The 20,609-nt window shown below is 36.8% G+C and overlaps 2 protein-coding genes across 2 annotated transcripts; one reads left to right on the top strand and one right to left on the bottom strand.

Annotated features, from left to right (window-relative positions):
- Window positions 1–962: 962 nt before the first annotated feature.
- LOC114517111 (phospholipid phosphatase 1-like) lies at window positions 963–5,204 on the top strand. The gene is made up of 3 exons (XM_028536762.1): window positions 963–1,296; window positions 2,915–3,171; window positions 4,568–5,204. Exons 1-3 carry the CDS (start codon window positions 1,016–1,018, stop codon window positions 4,903–4,905), a joined length of 876 nt encoding a protein of 291 aa, XP_028392563.1. The 5' UTR covers window positions 963–1,015; the 3' UTR covers window positions 4,906–5,204.
- A 9,721-nt stretch (window positions 5,205–14,925) lies between these two features.
- LOC114520798 (rho-related BTB domain-containing protein 1-like) lies at window positions 14,926–20,372 on the bottom strand. Its single transcript, XM_028541134.1, has 7 exons — window positions 20,239–20,372; window positions 19,608–20,154; window positions 18,788–18,855; window positions 18,257–18,424; window positions 17,419–18,146; window positions 16,746–16,991; window positions 14,926–15,832 (listed from the first exon to the last, which is right to left on the bottom strand). The coding sequence occupies exons 2-7, from the start codon at window positions 20,000–20,002 to the stop codon at window positions 15,623–15,625; spliced, it is 1,815 nt and encodes a 604-aa protein (XP_028396935.1). The 5' UTR covers window positions 20,003–20,154; window positions 20,239–20,372; the 3' UTR covers window positions 14,926–15,622.
- Window positions 20,373–20,609: the final 237 nt, after the last annotated feature.

Raw genomic sequence — 20,609 nt, 5'->3', positions numbered from 1 at the left:
TTTTTTTTCATCATAATTTTACTCCATAGATGGTTTATCGATAGTAGAGTTTTAAAAAAATTCTGTCTAGTGCGATTTTTTAAAGGACTAAAATAACGTATTTTTCAATGAGAAAAAATCGCACTAGACAGAATTTTTTAAAAACTTTACTATCAATAAAGCATCTAGGGTGTATAAGCGCCCTTTTCTGAATAGATTTTGGCTCTAGGTATGTTGCCAGAAAGATATATAAAACTTTAGTCTTCTAGTCAAACGTTTAGATGCTGAATATCCCTGTTTAAAAATGTGCATTAAAATTTTCGAGAAACTGTAGGGAGCCACCTTATCGTTTTTCTTAGCGAACAAAATAATCCATTCACCCTTACATTCGTGCAAAATAACTCAAACGAACGACGTTAAACTCATTTGTTGTTTAGATAGATTAACTAAATAATTGTATTTCGTTTACTGAGCCTGAGTAAAATAACGACGTGTTTTGTGACAGATCGTAGAACTGAGTTTCATATTTACAGCTTGCCAAATGTTTATTTTTGCACCAATTTTAGTTGTTCCAGTTCAGCTCAGAGGCAAAATATTTACAGCTAAATAAAGGCAATTTCATTGCTTTAGGCTTAAAATATGGTAAATTATGGTTAGCTAACGTGTTCAGTTACATGCAATTTCCAGAAGCCGGGTCATTTTTCATCGTTGGGTGTGCCTGGTGTTTGTAACTTTGGTAACTACACATTAACACAAGTTTTTCTAAAGAATAGCTTTTAGTGTTAACGTAAAAGAGGAAAAAATGTTTCGCTGGTGGACCCATCACCCATAGTGGACCTCCTAAATTTTCTGTACCTTCAACTTTCAAGTTTCTAAAAAGTTAAACTGGTTCATCTACATGAAGTTCTTCCATTATTAATGCGCCTGCCGTCCTAAGATACGGATAAAGTTTGTCGAATGTTTATTGTGTAATAATTCTCGAATATTTATAATAATTCTTATTGTAAATATTGTGTGTTTAGATTTTGCGATCATAATGGCTGTAAACGTACCGAAAGCAGTTATATTCAACGTTGTATGTTTGGCTTCGTTGTTGATCATCGTGATTTTGTTTCAAGGTGTGGGTGAACCGTATCATAGAGGTTTCTTCTGTGACGATGAAAGTATCAGTAAACCTTTCAAGGATTCGACCGTGTCATCTACAATTGCTGGCGTTGTCGGCGTACTTCTTCCTGTATTTGCTATCCTCCTCATCGAATTACCAAAGTTTCGCGAAATGAGAAAAGACAGATCAAAGCCTTTCTACAAATCTCATTGGTAAGCTAGGCCCAAAGGGCATCTGTAGGAATATTTTATACAATATTTTATAGAAAATATTTAAAAAAGTCTTTGTTTATACACCGATCTTTGTTATATTTAATATATCGAATATGATCGTGAAATACAAATACGTTAAAACATTCAGCTAAAATTAAAACGCCATGTCACGACAATGTACAGGGTGACCAAAAAAAAGGGAACCCGTGTCATTAATTTATGGTATCTAGCCACCGAAATTGTAATTCACAATAATGTGATTATTATTCGCAACTGTTTGACACACACAACTGATTGTCTTTGCTTCTAAGAATTTCATATATATTTTGCAGTATATGTAAGCTGGTCAAAGAAAAGCAAAAGAATTTTATGTGGATTTCGTTTCAATGCACAATCAATGAATTGTATGAATGCTGCCACATTTTTCCAGTTTTAATCCATCTACTCTAATGTCAATTTGATCCTTTGCATGGCAATTTAAATAAGGAAATGGCCCCCAATATTCTCAAACAATTTTTTATAATTATACAGTAGAATTTTGCCATCCTGTGTACTGTTACACCTCCAATTTGTGGCGAATCCTAAGGAATACAGCAGTCAAGGTTGCCCGAGAATTTATACTAGTAGAACGGGTATACTAGTATCCTAACTTGTAGAATGGATAATGAAATGAAATGAAATCAATTTATTTGCACTCAGAAAAACAGTGTTACAAAAATTAACAAAACATTACTAGACATGCAATGGCAGAGAATTGGAGTAACTAAAGGAATTTAAATTTAGTAATCTCATAATGACTGATTCTCTAGTGAGAATTAAAACAAAGAGCATCAAATGTGGTTCTTGTGGTGTAACAACTGCCTAAAATAGACAAGGGTCTTCGTCAGGAGAGTTATGTACGTTAGTATGTCATACTAACTCCCCTGATGAAGGCTGTCAGGTCGAAACATTGAGAAGTGTTTTGTCTATTTAAGGCAGTTGTTATACTACAGTTGATGCTAAGTTGTTTGAAGATGCTGCCACGCTGCTCCCTGGTTATATCAGAAAACAAAGACTCTAGGATTGGAAGTGGTTCTGCTTGGTCTTGAAACAGTGGCATACAGTAACCAAAATCGATAATTGGGAGGCCCATATTCATATATTTATGTTAATAGACTGTAAAGACAATTGATTTGAAAAGAAATTAATCCTGCATATCACGAATATATGAATATGGCCCCCCCCCAATTATTGTTCTTGCTACGCCACTGTCTTGAAACCATACGGAATGTCATAATTATCAGAATAGCTGGATTATATTGATTACCAATATTTAAGATAATATTTATTAGGTAGGACTTAGTGTAGTTCTAGTTCTTATTATTCTAACATAAGCTTTCTGAATTCCAAGTAAGTATTTTCTGGCAGGCAGGATCTTGATATTCGGTAGAATACTGAAGATGGTACACGTAGTCTACTATGGAACTACACTAATGCAGATATCCTAAGAGCATGCTACATACCTGCTCCAGAACCGTTTTACTCTAGTCTGTTTTTAAAGGTCTTCTTTTACGACCAACCATTCAGATAAGAAAAAAACTCTATTCCTGATGCTGTGAATGATTTCATTATCCTTTAGGTTTCGATGGCTTTGTGTTGTTTACATATGTTTTCTCGTTGGTGCGGCAGCCACAGTGGTCCTCACTGATGTTGGAAAGTACACGGTTGGCAGATTGCGTCCACATTTTCTGGCGGTTTGTAAACCTGATTTTGCCCACCTGAATTGTACAACAGAATTTCACAGGAACTTTATAACAGACGACGTATGCACTGGAGATACAGATCTCATAAAAGAAGCAAGACTTTCTTTCCCATCTGGACATTCGTCATTTGCAGGTATATATTATTCAATACCAAATTTGATAATACCAAAAGGTGCGGCAACCAGTGAATTTTTTTAAATGGTGTAATATATGTTGAATATTAGTTCCACTTCTATTAAATGTCTCGCTCAACTACACTGATGGTAATCCCAGTCTACTCATAGTCATAGCTACAGCTGGATTCCACTTTAGCAAATAGAATGATCGATCAATTAAGGTGAAACAGCTCTCGAAAACAACGAGATCTCTCCAGTAACCATTAACGATTAAGATAGGGCTCAACAAAAGTTAACGTATTTCTGGTTCAGCGGCTCCCTCACGAACTGTCCAAATTTCTCTTAGAATCGCTTGTGCTGTAGATTGCCTATATACAGTATATGATTGTGTATGCAGTTTTCGCTGTAAAATATTTTATTACCATGAGCACACGAATATTTAGTCGCTGTTGGTGCCGTGTACACGACATCTTCTTCCTCAATTTAATTTTAATTCTATAAGCTGTCATCTACAGTACCACTCTACAGCTCGCAGTGCCATCACAAATTTTAACGTCATTAGATCACATTTATCATAACATCTATGTGGAAAGATTGCAAAACATCCTTATTCATTTCAACAAACAAGTGTGAAAATAAGCCATAACACAAGAACGAGGTCGTGGCCTAGTAGCCTCGTTTTAGTGTTACGACTTATTTCCACATTTATTAGTCAAAATTTAAAACTATTTTTCTTGCATGTGTTGAAGAAGGATGTTTTGCATCTTGGCACATAGCTTGTGAGAGTAAAACTTGAATTCCATTCCAGTTAAGGTGGTTCTAAATTTAAAACGGTAATGTTGTGACGTAATTTTTGAAAGGGTCTATTGTAAACACAGGACAAGAACATAAAAGGTTCCGACTTGATATGTAAAAAACTGTTCCGAACGAAGTTTTGAGATACGAAACTTTGGTTAAAAAATTGCCTATCAAATTGTGTTGACAAATGTTAGCATTTTGTCACATATTTTCCTCTTTATGAAGAGAAATTGAATTATGATTGACTCATTAGTCTTGCTAAACTAATGAAACCTTGCATGTATAACATGTGAATGATGTGACGCATTTTTTGTTTTATTATCATTCGAAGAGCTTAAAATGTTAAAAAACGACGACCCTGTATGAAGAATTGATTCCTTCACACCATTGTTTAATGGCCTAATTTCAGCGAATTTTGCAAGTCTACCAAAATGCGTGTTAAATATTTCGGGTAACGCTAAACGAACATGCTCGTTCTATACATCAAAACTTAAGTTAGGCCTTTCTTAATTCAGCAATGTTTATGCAAATTTTTTCTATCATGCATCAAACGTGTCAACCTTTTGTCATTTGCGCCATCAAAACCAACTTACATCGGTTCTATCTGTTTTTCAGCGTTTTGTATGATGTTCTTGGTGCTGTACGTGGATCTCCGAATGACATACTTTGCAAGTGTACGATTGTTCAAGCCTGCGGTTGAGTTTGCTTTGCTTCTTTTAGCTGTTCTCTGCGGTTTGTCGCGTGTCTCAGATTACAAGCATCACTGGAGTGACGTTTTTGCCGGCCTACTTCTTGGAACATTTTTCGCGTTCTTTTTTGTACTAAGAATTTTACAGCTGCATCGGTGCAGCACGGACGTACGCGAATGTCAAACTAGTAATGATTTTGTTATTCGTCATTCGGGCGACGTTGAACGAAGCGGCGAGACTGCTGATGGCATTCAAAGTTCGTAGGAAACAAAATTTCGTTCAACAAACACTTGGCCGCGTTGCAGATATCTTTTCTAATAAATTTGGTACAATTTTTCTTTCAAACTTTTTAGTGCTGTGATGAACAGCAAAAATTCAAACGAATCAGTCATACATTCAATCACAGTGTAAACGTTCGGGGGGGGGGGATGAATACTATTTATGTTTGTAGTGATTATTGCACATAGTCAATGATTGGAAGGTCGTTTAATCCTCTAATGTGATCGAAATAGTAAAATAGAATGTGAATTAAACAAATTATCCTTATTACATATGGAAAATTATTTAAAGGTTGTTCCTTTTATTTACCCTGCATATGGTGGACACGTTGAGCTAAAATATGAACTGCAACGCTCCCCAAGCCTTTCTTATAGACTAATTTCACCTCCAAATTACTTCCATTTATGTTGAGGCATTCTCGCGAGGTCCTCTCAGCAACACTTCAAGTTATAGTTATCTCGGGTAGATGGATTGGCTCGTCGTATCGAGCTTTTTGCCACGTGACATCTGTTTACGTCACTGGTGCATCTTTGGCCGGTTCTGCTGACCGAAAGTAACTTTGGAAGCGATTTGAATGTTTATTCTACAGATCTCAGGCAAAATGTATGGTACCTGATTTGTTGTATTGTCATTTATTTTAGGAATGTTTTAATCCTTTCTTAGGATTAAAAAAGTAAAAAGACTCCCCGGCCTTTAGAAAATACTGTAAATTGAAAAAAATGCGAAAGGAAAAACTGAAAAAATATTAAGTCAAAAAAATTTAAAAACGTGTGTCTCTTAAAATGCTATTGTTCTTTATTTGGCCTGATCTTTTTTGAAGAATTTTAAACCGTGCTTCAACTTTCAAATTTAAATTTTTCAATCAAGCAAGGCAGGAATTTCCATAAATTGAACAAAAATTCCACAAACAACATGTTTATTAAATCATTAAATTTCCACGAAAGGAATCAAGAAAAGGCAGTATATTAAGGCATTAAAGTTGTTTTCTTTCAGCTTCTATAAATATCAAATTATCAACAGTGTTCCATAATAATGCCAACAATTACTAAGTTGTTTATTCACTTTCAAAAATGATGATTTTCTAAAATTTTCTAAAATGTGTTAGCATGCTGAAAATGCCTTAAAATGGTTACTTAGACGGTTTTTTTCGTTTTTAAGCGCATCTGATTTTTGAAACATTGAAATATTCGTAAATTTCCACCAAAATTAACTATTTTCGAAAATTTTCGAAAATATGTTAACATGCTAAAAATGGCTTCAAATATTTACTAAGGCTAATCTTTTTCGTTTTTGAGCATATTTGTTTTGAAGCAATGAAAAATTCAAAAATATAATTTCAGCCAACATAGTGACGGATACGCATCCCTACCATTTTGGGCAAAATTAACGATTTTCGAAAATTTTCTAAAATGTCTTAACATACTGAAAACGAACAACAGCCCTTACCATTTTGCTGAAATTTTCAAGTTAATGAAAGACAGTGCAGTTTTTTAATTTCCAAGCCCTGAATAAATATACCAAATCTATCAAATTAATAAGCATTTACTAGTCGTTGCTTCATAATGGAAACGAAGATGTTGTGACGAGCGAATGGTAGCGTGTAGACGCAGCTTAAGAGAAGAAGAGTTATTTAATATCTTTTGCGTTATGTGGGAGATTTGGAATACAATTTCAGCGTTGAAATAAGTGGAAAATGTTGAAACATTCTAATGAATCTGAATTAACATTTTCCTCAAATTTTAATTGTGACCTGTACAGTGAGACTTGCCTTCATTAAAAATACAAAACAATTGCACCGCAACCGTTAGCTTCACCTGGGCCGCATATAACTAGCTTATGCCGACGGAATGCTGCTCCTTTGCTCATTGGAATCCATACCTGTGGCTGTGTTATTTTTCGTCAGCACAAATGTTGATATTATTAGGTTAAAACTACGGATAAGATTCAGTTTTGTGCGTTTTAGACAAGAAAATAAATTATCATTATCAAAGTAAACTGGTATAAATGTATGTAAAATCCTTCGAAAAAAGGTTGAGTAAAATAAAATAGTGAAGTAATTCGCCTGAAGTTCTGCTGGTCTAGTGTCTAAGGCAATGCTCTTCCATGTCTCAAACCTGGGGTTCGGGTCCAAGCATGTCCGTTTTTCATTATGTCTTTCCAGAAAAGGATAAAATAAATCAATTAACCATATCCATTCAGCACATGATCTCGTAGTCCAGTGGTGAAGACAATGGTCTCCCAATTGCCGAGTCGATGGTTCGAATCCAAGTATGCTAATTTTTCATTATGTCCTTCGTGAAAAGGATAAAGTAGATTAAATAAGCTTAGCCGTTCAGCAGAAGATCTTTTAGTCTAGTGGCGAAAGCAATGTTCCCCAAGTGGTAAACCGATGGTTCGAATCTTGTCATAACCGTTTCTCATTATGAACTTCGTGAAAAGGATAAAGTAAATGAAATAACCATAGCCTTTCAGCACAAGATCTTGTAGTCTAGTGGCGAAGACAATAATCTTCCAAGTAGTAATTCGAAGGTTCGAATCCTACCATAACCGTTTTTCATTATGAACTTCGTGAAAAGGATATAGTAAATTAAATAATCATAACCGTTCAGCAGAGGATCTCGTCGTCTAGTGGTCAAGACATTGGTCTCATGTGTCGACAGTCGAAGGTTCGAATCTCGTTTTAGGTGGAAATTTTCGTTATTAATATTACATGGTAAGGTTATGGAGAATAAGTTTGTTTAGGCTTCCAACAATCACCAGTTAGCCTTGTGGTAAAGTCGTGGACTATCAAGTACAAGACCGAGGTATCAAGAGCGGGATGGTACGTTTCTCATGGCGGTAAAAGAAAAAAAAATGGTAGGTATGTTGCTCCGGGGAGGTTTATACTCGGTTAATCTTTGGAAATTAAAGTTAATCTTTAGGGAAATCATTGGATAGATAGGGTGAATGAGGGGTATATGAGTACAAAAAGACTTAGTAATTGGGCGGCGGCCTCGGCCCCCGGAGCAAGGGGGAAGGGTATAGGTGAGAAAACAGTATATAAAATGTTTAAGTCTTTTTGTACTCATTTAAACCTCTTTACCCCTATTTATCCTCCAATTTACTCGTATCTATCCCTAATTTTTCCTATCCTCACATATCCCTAACTATCCCCTAACACAATTAAATGTTTGAAGAAAGATCGTTTTGAAAGTCGGGAAAGGCGGGGGAAAGAGAACCCCCCTCAGTCTACTCCTCGCCCAAGGCGAGGGCATATTCGCCCTCTCGCTCTACTCCTCTCACACTCACAAATTCTCACTTTATTACCTTGTTCTTTTTCGGTTGATCCAGGACTTGAACCATCGACTGTATACTTGGTAGTTCACCGTTTTCACCACTACACCATCACTTCTTGTGGTGAAAGCCTACAGCTTTTTATTTTACTTAATCCTCTTTTGGAAGGATCTTTTATGAAATAGAAGAAAAAAACATTCCCATCTGGGGCTCGAACCTCCGCCTTTAAACTCGTAGAGCACTGCTTTCGCCAGTAGACCGCAACGAGCTTGCAGTGAAAGACTATAGCTTTGAATACCTTTTGGGTGGGATCTCAAATGTACTAACAATTTAAATGAGTTCCCTTTAAAGACAATGTTCATGATTTTTTTTCTCGTCTAAAACCCACAAAACTGTGTCTTATTCGTAGCTTGTAACCTAATATTAACCATTTGTGTTGTCGCTACTCGCTAAAATATCACACTGACATATAGTTATGAAGTGTCCATCTTTCTGCAAGTTAGTTATATGCGGCGCAAGTGAAGCTAACGGTTACGGTGCGATTGTTTTGTATTTTTAATGAAGTGAAGTCAAAGTAAAGTACAAGAATTAACAATGCATTTCAAAATATGTTTAAAAAAGTAAGTACAAGAATTAAGAATAGCCGAATTCATATTAGTGACGGGAAACTCATCTTAGAAAAGATGAGGTAAAAACCCATCTGAATATGAATTGGGATACGGATAAATTTATACGTATGATGGGTCGGGTATTGAGTAATCATTACGATAATAATTTTGTTTATTTTCGCTTAGCCTTGTTCCGTCCTTGACCGTGCGGATATTTTACAAACTCTTAGTGATTTATCCGTCTAAATGCATGCGAATTTAAAACGAGTTTCTGTTCCAGACGGGATCCAGTCTAAGCTTACCCGTCTGTTAAGACGGCAAAGTTAGACGGGAAAATTCGGACGAGAAACCCGTCTGTGATTCACATCAGACGAGTTTCCCGTCTTCGATGAGTTTCCCGTCTTTAATATGAATTCGGGTAATGTATATGACGCGTATAGTCACGAGGCAACAAGCATTACATCTGAAATCGCAAATGAAGCAAGGTTACTAGCTGGTTTACTAGCTAGTATAACTCGTCGATTATAAATACGCGAAGAAAAAAGTTTTGTTCAAAAGCGCAATTTCCCACCCGCGGTAACAAACAAACAAACAGCAGCTCAACAACATTACAGCAACGATTCATAATTATTTCATTTAAAAGTTCTTCGAACTTTTATCGGCAAACGATGTGGTCGTCAAGCAGTTGTTAAGACGTTGGTCTCTTGAGTCCAAAGCTTCAAGTATTAGATTAGCGTATTTTATAATCGACGGACTGGCTAGAACAACTAGTATTTCTACTTTTTATACAACAATTAAAGTCTTGAAATACATAGTCAATTGCTTCATTTGCGATTTCAGATGTAATGCTTACAGCCTCATGACTATACGCGTCATATACATTACCCGAATTCATATATTAAAGACGGGAAACCCATCGAAGACGGGAAACTCGTCTGATGTGAATGACAGACGGGTTTCTCGTCCGAATTTTCCCGTCTAACTTTGCCGTCTTAACAGACGGGTAAGCTTAGACTGGATCCCGTCTGGAACAGAAACTCGTTTTAAATTCGCATGCATTTAGACGGATAAATCACTAAGAGTTTGTAAAATATCAGCACGGTCAAGTACGGAACAAGGCTAAGCGAAAATAAACAAAATTATTATCGTAATGATTACTCAATACCCGACCCATCATACGTATAAATTTATCCATATCCCAATTCATATTCAGACGGGTTTTTACCTCATCTTTTCTAAGATGAGTTTCCCGTCACTAATATGAATTCGGCTATTCTTAATTCTTGTACTTTTTTTCTTTTAAACATATTTTAAAATGCATTGTTAATTCTTGTACTTTACTTTGATTTCACTTCATTAGAAATACAAAACAATCGCACCGTAACCGTTAGCTTCACTTGCGCCGCATATAAATAACTTGCGGAAAGATGGACACTTCATAACTATATGTCAGTGTGATATTTTAGCGAGTAGCGACAACACAAATAGTTAATATTAGGTTACAAGCTACGAATAAGACAAAGTTGTGTGCGTTTTAGATGAGAAAAAAAATCATGAACATTGTCATTAAAGGGAACTGATTTAAATTGTTAGTACATTTGAGATCCCACCCAAAAGGTATTCAAAGGTATAGTCTTTCACTGCAAGCTCGTTGCGGTCTACTGGCGAAAGCAGTGCTCTACGAGTTTAAAGGCGGAGGTTCGAGCCCCAGATGGGAATGTTTTTTCTTCTATTTCATCAAAGATCCTTCCAAAAGAAGATTAAGTAAAATAAAAAGCTGTAGGCTTTCACCACAAGAAGTGATGGTGTAGTGGTGAAGACGGTGAACTACCAAGTATACAGTCGATGGTTCAAGTCCTGGATCAACCGAAAAAGAACAAGGTAATAAAGTGAGAATTTGTGAGTGTGAGAGGAGTAGAGCGAGAGGGCGAATATGCCCTCGCCTTGGGCGAGGAGTAGACTGAGGGGGGTTCTCTTTCCCCCGCCTTTCCCGACTTTCAAAACGAGCTTTCTTCAAACATTTAATTGTGTTAGGGGATAGTTAGGGATATGTGAGGATAGGAAAAATTAGGGATAGATAGGAGTAAATTGGAGGTTAAATAGGGATAAAGAGGTTTAAATGAGTACAAAAAGACTTAAACATTTTATATACTGTTTTCTCACCTATACCCTTCCCCCTTGCTCCGGGGGCCGAGGCCGCCGCCCAATTACTAAGTCTTTTTGTACTCATATACCCCTCATTCACCCTATCTATCCAATGATTTCCCTAAAGATTAACTTTAATTTCCAAAGATTAACCGAGTATAAACCTCCCCGGAGCAACATACCTACCATTTTTTTTTCTTTTACCGCCATGAGAAACTTACCATCCCGTTCTTGATACCTCGGTCTTGTACTTGATAGTCCACGACTTTACCACAAGGCTAACTGGTGATTGTTGGAAGCCTACACCAACTTATTCTCCATAACCTTACCATGTAATATTAATAACGAAAATTTCCTTCTAAAACGAGATTCGAACCTTCGACTGTCGACACATGAGACCAATGTCTTGACCACTAGACGACGAGATCCTCTGCTGAACGGTTATGATTATTTAATTTACTATATCCTTTTCACGAAGTTCATAATGAAAAACGGTTATGGTAGGATTCGAACCTTCGAATTACTACTTGGAAGATTATTGTCTTCGCCACTAGACTACAAGAACTTGTGCTGAAAGGCTATGGTTATTTCATTTACTTTATCCTTTTCACGAAGTTCATAATGAGAAACGGTTATGACAAGATTCGAACCATCGGTTTACCACTTGGGGAACATTGCTTTCGCCACTAGACTAAAAGATCTTCTGCTGAACGGCTAAGCTTATTTAATTTACTTTATCCTTTTCACGAAGGACATAATGAAAAATTAGCATACTTGGATTCGAACCATCGACTTGGCAATTGGGAGACCATTGTCTTCACCACTGGACTACGAGATCATGTGCTGAATGGATATGGTTAATTGATTTATTTTATCCTTTTATGGAAAGACATAATGAAAAACGGACATGTTTGGACCCGAACCCCAGGTTTGAGACATGGGAGAGCATTGTCTTAGACACTAGACCAGCAGAACTTCAGGCGAATTACTTCACTATTTTATTTTACTCAACCTTTTTCCGAAGGATTTTACATACATTTATACCAGTTTACTTTGATAATGATAATTTATTTTCTTGTCTAAAACGCACAAAACTGAATCTTATCCGTAGTTTTAACCTAATAATATCAACATTTGTGCTGACGAAAAATAACACAGCCACAGGTATGGATTCCAATGAGCAAAGGAGCAGCATTCCGTCGGCATAAGCTAGTTATATGCGGCCCAGGTGAAGCTAACGGTTGCGGTGCAATTGTTTTGTATTTTTAATGAAGGCAAGTCTGACTGTACAGGTCACAATTAAAATTTGAGGAAAATGTTAATTCAGATTCATTAGAATGTTTCAACATTTGCCACTTATTTCAACGCTGAAATTGTATTCCAAATCTCCCACATAACGCAAAAGATATTAAATAACTCTTCTTCTCTTAACCTGCGTCTACACGCTACCATCCGCTCGTCACAACATCTTCGTTTTTAAAAACTGCACTGTCTTTCATAAAGTTCAAAATTTCAGCCAAAATGGTAACGGCTGTTATTCATTTTCAGTATGTTAAGACATTTTAGAAAATTTTCGAAAATCGTTAATTTTGGCCAAAATGGTAGGGATGCGTATCCGTCACTTTGTTGGTCGAAATTATATTTTTGAATTTTTCATTGCTTCAAAAGAAATACGCTCAAAAACGAAATAGTGTAGCCTAGTAAATATTTGAAGCCATTTTTAACATGTAACACATTTTAAAAAATTTTCGAAAATCGTTAATTTTTGTTGAAATTTACGAATTTTTGAATGTTTAAAGCTATTGTTCTTTATTTGGCTAGATCGTTTTCGAAGAATTTTAAATTAAATAGTACTTTCGGTGGGAAAAATGAAACCTTTTCCGTGCAGGATTCGTACCTACGCTTACAATTTTGCCGGTCGTAGCCTTAACCAAAAGGCCACCGGATGGTGTGTTGATAGCAACCTTATATTATTATAGAAAAAATTTTGGCTAGGAAAAAATTTTAGAAACAAGAAAAAAAATTTCCCTGAAAAAATTTTAATAAAAGAAAAAGAAATTTTGACAGGAAAGAAGAATATTTAGGGGGAAAATAGACTGGTAAAAAAGTTAGGAAACATGACAAAAAAAAATTAAGATTATTCGTCGAAGAACATTTCTCACTTCCACCCAGTCTAAAACCCAATCTTTATGGACTTTATGAGACTACAGTCTACATACATTACTAGAGCTTCACATTTTATTTTGTTCTTTTGTCGTGGCAATCATTTGTAATGTCCCTTGTTCCTCGATGTTGTGATGCCTATTCACTACCAATGATTTGAACGCTAGATTTGAACGATTTGACCAAATATTATCTCGCAGTGTTTATCAATTACATAGCATCTCCTTCACTTGAAGAATGAAAATAAAAAAATAATTTATTTATTTTACCTTACTGTGTTCCTTCTTTCCTCCATTCACCTGTAGATCCATAACTTCGTTACATGGGGTTGAGCTCTGAGGGTTGCTTTCTCAGAAAGGAAAAAGCACTATCTTCAAAACAAAATGAATTCATCGAACTACCTAAATAAACGTCTTAAGTCGAGCAGTTTGTTCGTGCATGAGTTACTCATATTCAAATATCTCCAAGGCGTAAACCCAAATATCAAAATGTCAAATATCTCCAAGGCGTAAACCCCAAATGGTATTCTAAATCCAATTGCATGCAAACATCTTCGGTAGAATGCATATGTGCTCAGTTTCACTAATAAATAGTTCACTACCTGGGCAAGAGCATAGATTGTATCACAAAATAGAATCGTTTTTGGCATGACAATATTATATTGTTTTTTCATGTTGGCAATCCAATCCAATTTGGAAAGTATAAGTCTGGATGCCTGATCCTCTTTTACTTCTATCAAGGTACATAAAACCAAGTGTTTTTTACCAAAATATAATGAAAATATTAGAGATAAAATATATTTTCTTACCTTTTCCCGTCCACGTTTCCACAGTATGAGACTCATCCACGACAATAAAAGCAATGGATTGATTAATCGCATTATTGCTGTTCGTGAGCGAATCAAGAAATGCTTTATTCATTTCACTTTCCGCGCATGCATATAAATATATTGCGGTGGAGACTTGACGACTCCCGAAACGTTTTTATCCGAAAGTTCCACCGCTGAGCAGTCCATCGAAAGCGTCTCAGCTATATTTGATCCGATATAATACCATGCATGCGCGGAGGAGAAATAACGAGAACGCTACTACGTCCAACTTTATCTATTTTTGCCATATTTTCTATCGCTAACAAGAACAACTTAAAAATCAAGCTTTTCCTATAACCAGCCAGTGGGAGAACGGCTAAAACATGCTTCCCAAGAAGTAAATCTTTAACCGCTATCCCCTGCTTGCGTTTGAGAACCAGTTGTCGAGCGTTTCGATTTTTGAGAATTATTTTAAAACAACGGAGCGAACGCAATCGTTGATAAATTCCACCATGACCAGATGGTGATCATATGCGTGGAATATGTAAAATACTTTGATATATTCAAAGATAAGATATTTTTCTATATGTCACGTAATATATGTAATATACGTAATATATACCTTAGTTTATATACCTTCATGCAACAGTACTAAAATTTTTAACATTAAAACTGTTTTGCAAACCTGAAAAGGATCTAGAAAGTATGTTTACTGTATGATTTCAAAATATTATGAAAATGAAAAGATTTCTTGGGATACGCCGAGTAGAAAATGGCACTTGAATCTAAGCTACTTTTGTATTCATGTCAGTGATAACATAGCGTTGACATTTATAACATTGTTGATAGCCGCATTATATTTTGAAATAACTCTAGTCCTTTGGTGTTTTGAAATCACCAAATACAGTTCAAAACTTATAGTTCACAACATAATCTAAAGAATAAATGTAAACTAAATTAACTTTGAATGGTACGCCAAAAAGATTTTGTTTTGAATGTTTTCCCGCCAAAATACACAACATAATATATAAAAAACCTCCTCTTAAATGTTACATATTAACAATATTTACTTTTGATTGACAGCGGATTAGACTCGCAGCCAATCATTTAGACCGAATGCATAGTCTTGGTGTATAAGCATTTAATAATATTTTCATTTTAATCAATTTCATTGCATGCTTTTCATCATTATTCGGCTTTGACCAAGAAACGCGGCATGTTTTTGGTAGCTTTCAACATTTGAGGAACTTTCAATATTTTTGGTACTAATGCAATGTAAGCAGTTCCTCTCGCACTCTTGCAGATTTTGATTATAACTAAAGACTTTAACCACACAGAAATTGATTTAAACTATTTTAGGTCTCCATGAGAACATGACACAAACTAAGCCGAAATTAAATGTGTCTACTGTATATTCCTATACTGCGGCTCGTCTTTTTTGACCACAAGTCCACAAAATTATGTAGCTTTCGTGAACCAATAGACCAAAACTAAGTGTCAACGAACCCCAAAGGAGACCTGGTCGAGTACATGCAAACACGCCGAAAGGACGAAATATAAACTCTAACTATTTCACATCGTCAAAAACGGTTTGTGACATAAAAAAAAATCGGTGTTTAAAAGAAAATGGTATTCGATTTGTACACTTCCCCCGTCCCCATCCCATCCTACCCCCGTTGCCACCCCTCCTCAAACGTACATGTATTCACATTAAAATGCACGAAGATTCACGGTCACGTGTCCTCCGATAAGCATTCAGTTCCGTTAAATAGCAAGGGGGTGGCCACCTCTGCTGCTCGATTAGAACAAGGTTGTCCGTTGATAAACAGTCCAATTCTTTCTTCTTTTTGAATTCTTCGAAATTTATGGCAATATAATACAAATACTTGGAAGCTAGTTGATGAGCATTGTGAGTCTGAAAAGATACAAAAATCGGTAGAAACGGTGAATTTTCTCTTGTTTCAAGAGACTAAACTTGCAATGCCATTATATATCAATTTAATTGGTGCACATTCTTAGAAAAGCAACTATACAACTCTTCTAATATACACACACATATACAGGCCAAATGTATTTATTATTCATAATAAAGGAAATTAATGTCGAAGAGATGTTGTTATTGTCACGGGACCGGGCGTTGGCCCAACGGTATTATCTCCTACTGTTAGTATAAATATGACTTGCTTAGCTCCTACCCTTCACTTGTGCATTTGTCAACTCCCACCCTTCCCCTTCTGGTCCCCCTCCCCGTTTTTGGTTAACCAGTCCTTATCCCCTTGTGCCGGGGTTTGTTCTTTTTTCTTTTGTTCTAGTTTTATTGGACATTTTCGCGACTCCGGGTAGGCGAGTTTCTGGGATTCGGTAAGTTTTTTGTGGCATGCCTTGGACGTGTTTATTGTGTGTTTATTGTGCGTGTATTTCTTCTTCACTCCACGGATTCACCGCAGTGAATCGCGAGTGACTGTGTGATCTCGGGATGGAGAGGGTACCGTTTAGCTCCAGATGTTCCTGTTAAAAGTGTCTCCATCCCTACCGATCGGCAGCGGCCAAGACCTAGTTAAATGCGGTAGTATCGCGCGCGAGTTAACTTCTCTACTCGGGGTGAGCCTCGTTAATCTGTGAGATCATTAAAAGATGCTAAAATTTTAATCACCTTCTATACACGCATAAATGATGATTTGCCTATACATATAATGTCCCATGGACGAACTACTATCGTTAGAAGACACCACTGAAATATTGGCCCTGGCTTGAATTCTGTCCGTTCAGAAGAATTATGCAGGATTAGTTGAAACTTAAAATTCAGCTTTCAAAAAATATATATTTACCTGCGCGATGACGATCAGCTCAATGAGATCTCCGACTTTATCACTCTTCTTTCTTGTACTCGCCAGAGATGTCTCCATTTTCTTCTCCAGACAAACCTCACACAGCGAAATAAGTCGCGCAGAACAAAACTGATTGGCAACCTTGAGGACCTCGATGGGGTTGTGTCGCTCAAAGTTCACATCATCCGTGTAAAGATATTGAAGGAATCCAAGAAAACCGTGCAGTGAAACGGACGGCAGCGGAATCTAATGTGGGTATATAGAACAGTTTTGTGAAGACGCAGAAATGGGTGATGCAAGATCGATATACAGAAGGAGAGTGAATTTACCAGTCAATTTCTGCTTCAAAGCCTAAAGCAATAGACCTTTGCCCTGTCTTTACATTTCCCTAAATTATCAGAGTCTTATTGAATTGTGCATGATATCGCTGCATTCATTAGCGATTTTGTTCGCATATTTTTGCTTCTTTTTTAGCAAAGAATATAACTCTAACAAATCTAATGCCATCACAATTTAAATTGTAGGGACGACTTATACTGCAAAGGAGGGACGACCTATACTGCAAAGGGTCATCTTAACCTTTTATGCATAACTGGTAAATCCATGCAACCTTCTGTCGAAAGTTCGCCCTAAATACACTGCGGTTTGACGTGGACGTCAATATCAAGCATACCTCGTTTTGACCGCTTTCCTGAAAGTTTCCACTTAACATGGCGGCCATGAAGTCACAATGTGCAACGAGCACGCAACGATGCGCCCGGACAGGGTGCTCATCGACACAAAACGAAACGTCAGAGAATCGCGACGAGTTGCAAAACAACCTGCTGTTGAACGAAACGAACTCGGACTTCCATTGGTCGTGCAAATCAAGTTCGGACACTTCCTGGTCACTTTTTAAAAAGTCCGTTAAGACATCGATTTGAAATGTTTGCGCCACATCAAGAATAGCCGCAGTTTGTTTCTCGTCAGCTTCCGCCGAAAGACTGAGCTTCCCTGTGTACATAAAGTTGAGGACATTTTTAAAAGCATTTTTCGAGATATCTTCACTTAATGTTAAAAATATTCGTAGGGTCTCTTCAAAGTACACGCAATCATACGGCACATCTCGGTCACTAGACACCAGGACGAATCCGACGACGCGGCCACCGTTAATATCCTTACTGGTTAATTTTCCACCAACTTCATCGGGGTCCGAAGCATTGAGGTTCGATAAGGCCCGGTGACTGAGGAACATGCGGCGAAATAGCGAGGACGTGCAACACAGGACCAAGCGATGTGCTTCCACCGTGGTCTTGTCGGGAAATATAAAAGTGACATCAAGTCCAGAGCATGAATCACCCAGAAGGTTGGCCATGTTTGCTGAAAATGAGGACGATTCAATTGCTACCACTGGAAGTGGACCTGCCAACGAGTTTAAGAAGAATGATGTAATTCATAGGTGTTACCCCCATAATGTTTCTTCAAGTATCAGTAATCCTTATACTATATTCATGTTAGGAAGTCAAACTTACATGGGGGAGGAAGAAATGGGATGTTAGGTGATCTTCTATTTCGTCGTAATCCGCAGCATCCCACAGACGTTAGTCTCGGTTGTTGATGATTGTAATACCTTACAGCGGTCTGGAACACCTCTCTCACACCTCTATTTTCCTTTGCACTACTTTCACAATATATGGCACCTTAAAAAGCAGAGTGATATTCATTTCTGTCAGCAGTCTGCATGTAAGGCATCTCTTACACCTCTGGTGCTTTGAAAAGATGACTAAAGCCTGTTTTCCACTAGAGATAATTTTCGCGCAAAGTGACATTTTACTTTTGTTTCAGGGCCCGGTTGTATCAAGCCTCCTTCCTTGGGAGCTTGAACTACCCTTTCACATTATATGGACATGCCTTAAAAATCTCAGTGATATCACATATCTATTTTAGTTAGCTGTCTCAAACATCCCTCTCTCATACCTCTATTCTTTCTTATAGTTACTTTACAATATACTGTTCCTTTAAGTAGCATTTATTTCAGTCTCATGTGCATTACTGTACAGTACCTTCTCTTAAAGCCAGGCGCACGCCTTCCACATGTAGGACAAAGTCGTTTGAAGCGTCCTCAAGCTGGCTATAAATTTAGATAGATATCACAACAATTGAAGGTTGCTTGGAATTTAATCTGTCATAAATATTTTCACATTGTACATATTGTACTAGTTCATGGCAATGCATGTCTAAAGCCTAAAGGTTCTAATTAATAAGCAGTTACCCTGTAAACAATAATTTGATATACACTTTGTCAGCCTCATGGATTTCTTCTTCAAATTTCCTTAATCCCTTCGCTTATTTTGGGTCTACATAAGGGCCAGCTTCCATCCCAGTTAGTCTGTTGCTAATTACAACTAACAAACAAGTTCACACTAATTTATCTTATTTCACTAAGTGCTATTTATCTGATGGAGATGAAATGATGCTTAATATTGCAGTGTGCTATCAACATCTTTCTAAAAGAGATCACAGGCTTTCTAGGATAGTTTGAGGGCCATATGACTGGCAACTAATTCATGAAAAATTAGAAAGTACATTAGAAACTAATCCTTTGCAGAGAACATCCACAACTTTCTCAGAACAATGCACTCACTACTTTACATGTTCCGATGCATTTTGCTTTTTAGATAAGTAGCTCCACCTCTTCCCAAGGGTGAGGAGTATGTTATTTATTACCAATCCAATTATGCTTTCCGGATGTTTAACTAAATAACACTATGTGTACCTTTTATATTAGAGGGTGCATTCTTAATGCTATGCATTCTCTATTACCACCCATGATACATGGTAGTTTTCTTGAAATAAAACTAAAATGTCATGAATGGTACATACCCTTCTGATCTTATATCCATTTTATTGCCTACAATAATTATTGGCGTTCCATGCTGATACCGTTTCACCTCAGGAAGCCATGTATTTTGTAACTGGACAAACGATTCTCTGTTATTGATGTCAAAACAGACTAGGAACACATCTGTCTGGGGATAGGAGAGTGGACGCAAACGGATGTAGTCATCATTACCAGAATTATCCCACAAAAGCAGACCATATTCATTACCATCAACTGAAACCTCTTTCCAATAGGAATCAAACACAGTGGGGACATATAGACTAGGAAATGTATTCTGATGAAAGCGAATTAATAGGCTCGTTTTGCCAACAGCTTCTGATCCCACAAGAACTATTTTTAACGTGGCCATGTGGTATCGACTGGAATTGGCAGCCATGATCAAAGACCAAAAATACGAAGTGTTCACGAGAATTCGATATTCTACAATTCATATAAGTACGATGAAAATCCGCAAACGTCACAAGGAAATAAAATGCCCTCTCAAACATTATCCATTCACGATTCAGCTTTGAGTTTGAATAAAATACACTAAATATAAAAGAGACGAATTCGCCAGTCAACACAGTGTATGAAACAAATTCAAAGTATACACAAACAATTACGCAGGTTTACCTATGTTTATAATGTTAAAGATATGACCACAGTCACCACACTCTTCACATAATTTGTTAATTTTTTTTCATTTTTTCTCAGGTCTACATGATTGATTACGACGATTTCGCAGAACCTTTGCCAATTTTTTTTGTTTACGTCCGCACTAAATATTAACTGGACAAAAACTGGGCTCGTATCCAGGCCTTTGTGCAAGGCTATATAGCTCAGTGGGCAATATTATATTCTTCTAGGTACATTTAGGGATTTGCCTTGGGATTTGGCATGATAAGTAAGAAGTGTAGTAAAGTTGTAAACTGATAGAAACGAGCAGTGAACAAGTTCATTATTATGTGCAAAAAAATATAATAATACTCGGGAGACGCATTGTA

The sequence above is a fragment of the Dendronephthya gigantea genome, unplaced genomic scaffold, assembly GCF_004324835.1.
Source record: "Dendronephthya gigantea isolate DGI-Jeju-01 unplaced genomic scaffold, DenGig_1.0 000000F, whole genome shotgun sequence".
NCBI lineage: Eukaryota > Metazoa > Cnidaria > Anthozoa > Malacalcyonacea > Nephtheidae > Dendronephthya > Dendronephthya gigantea.
This window is presented reverse-complemented; position numbering and strand designations above follow the sequence as displayed.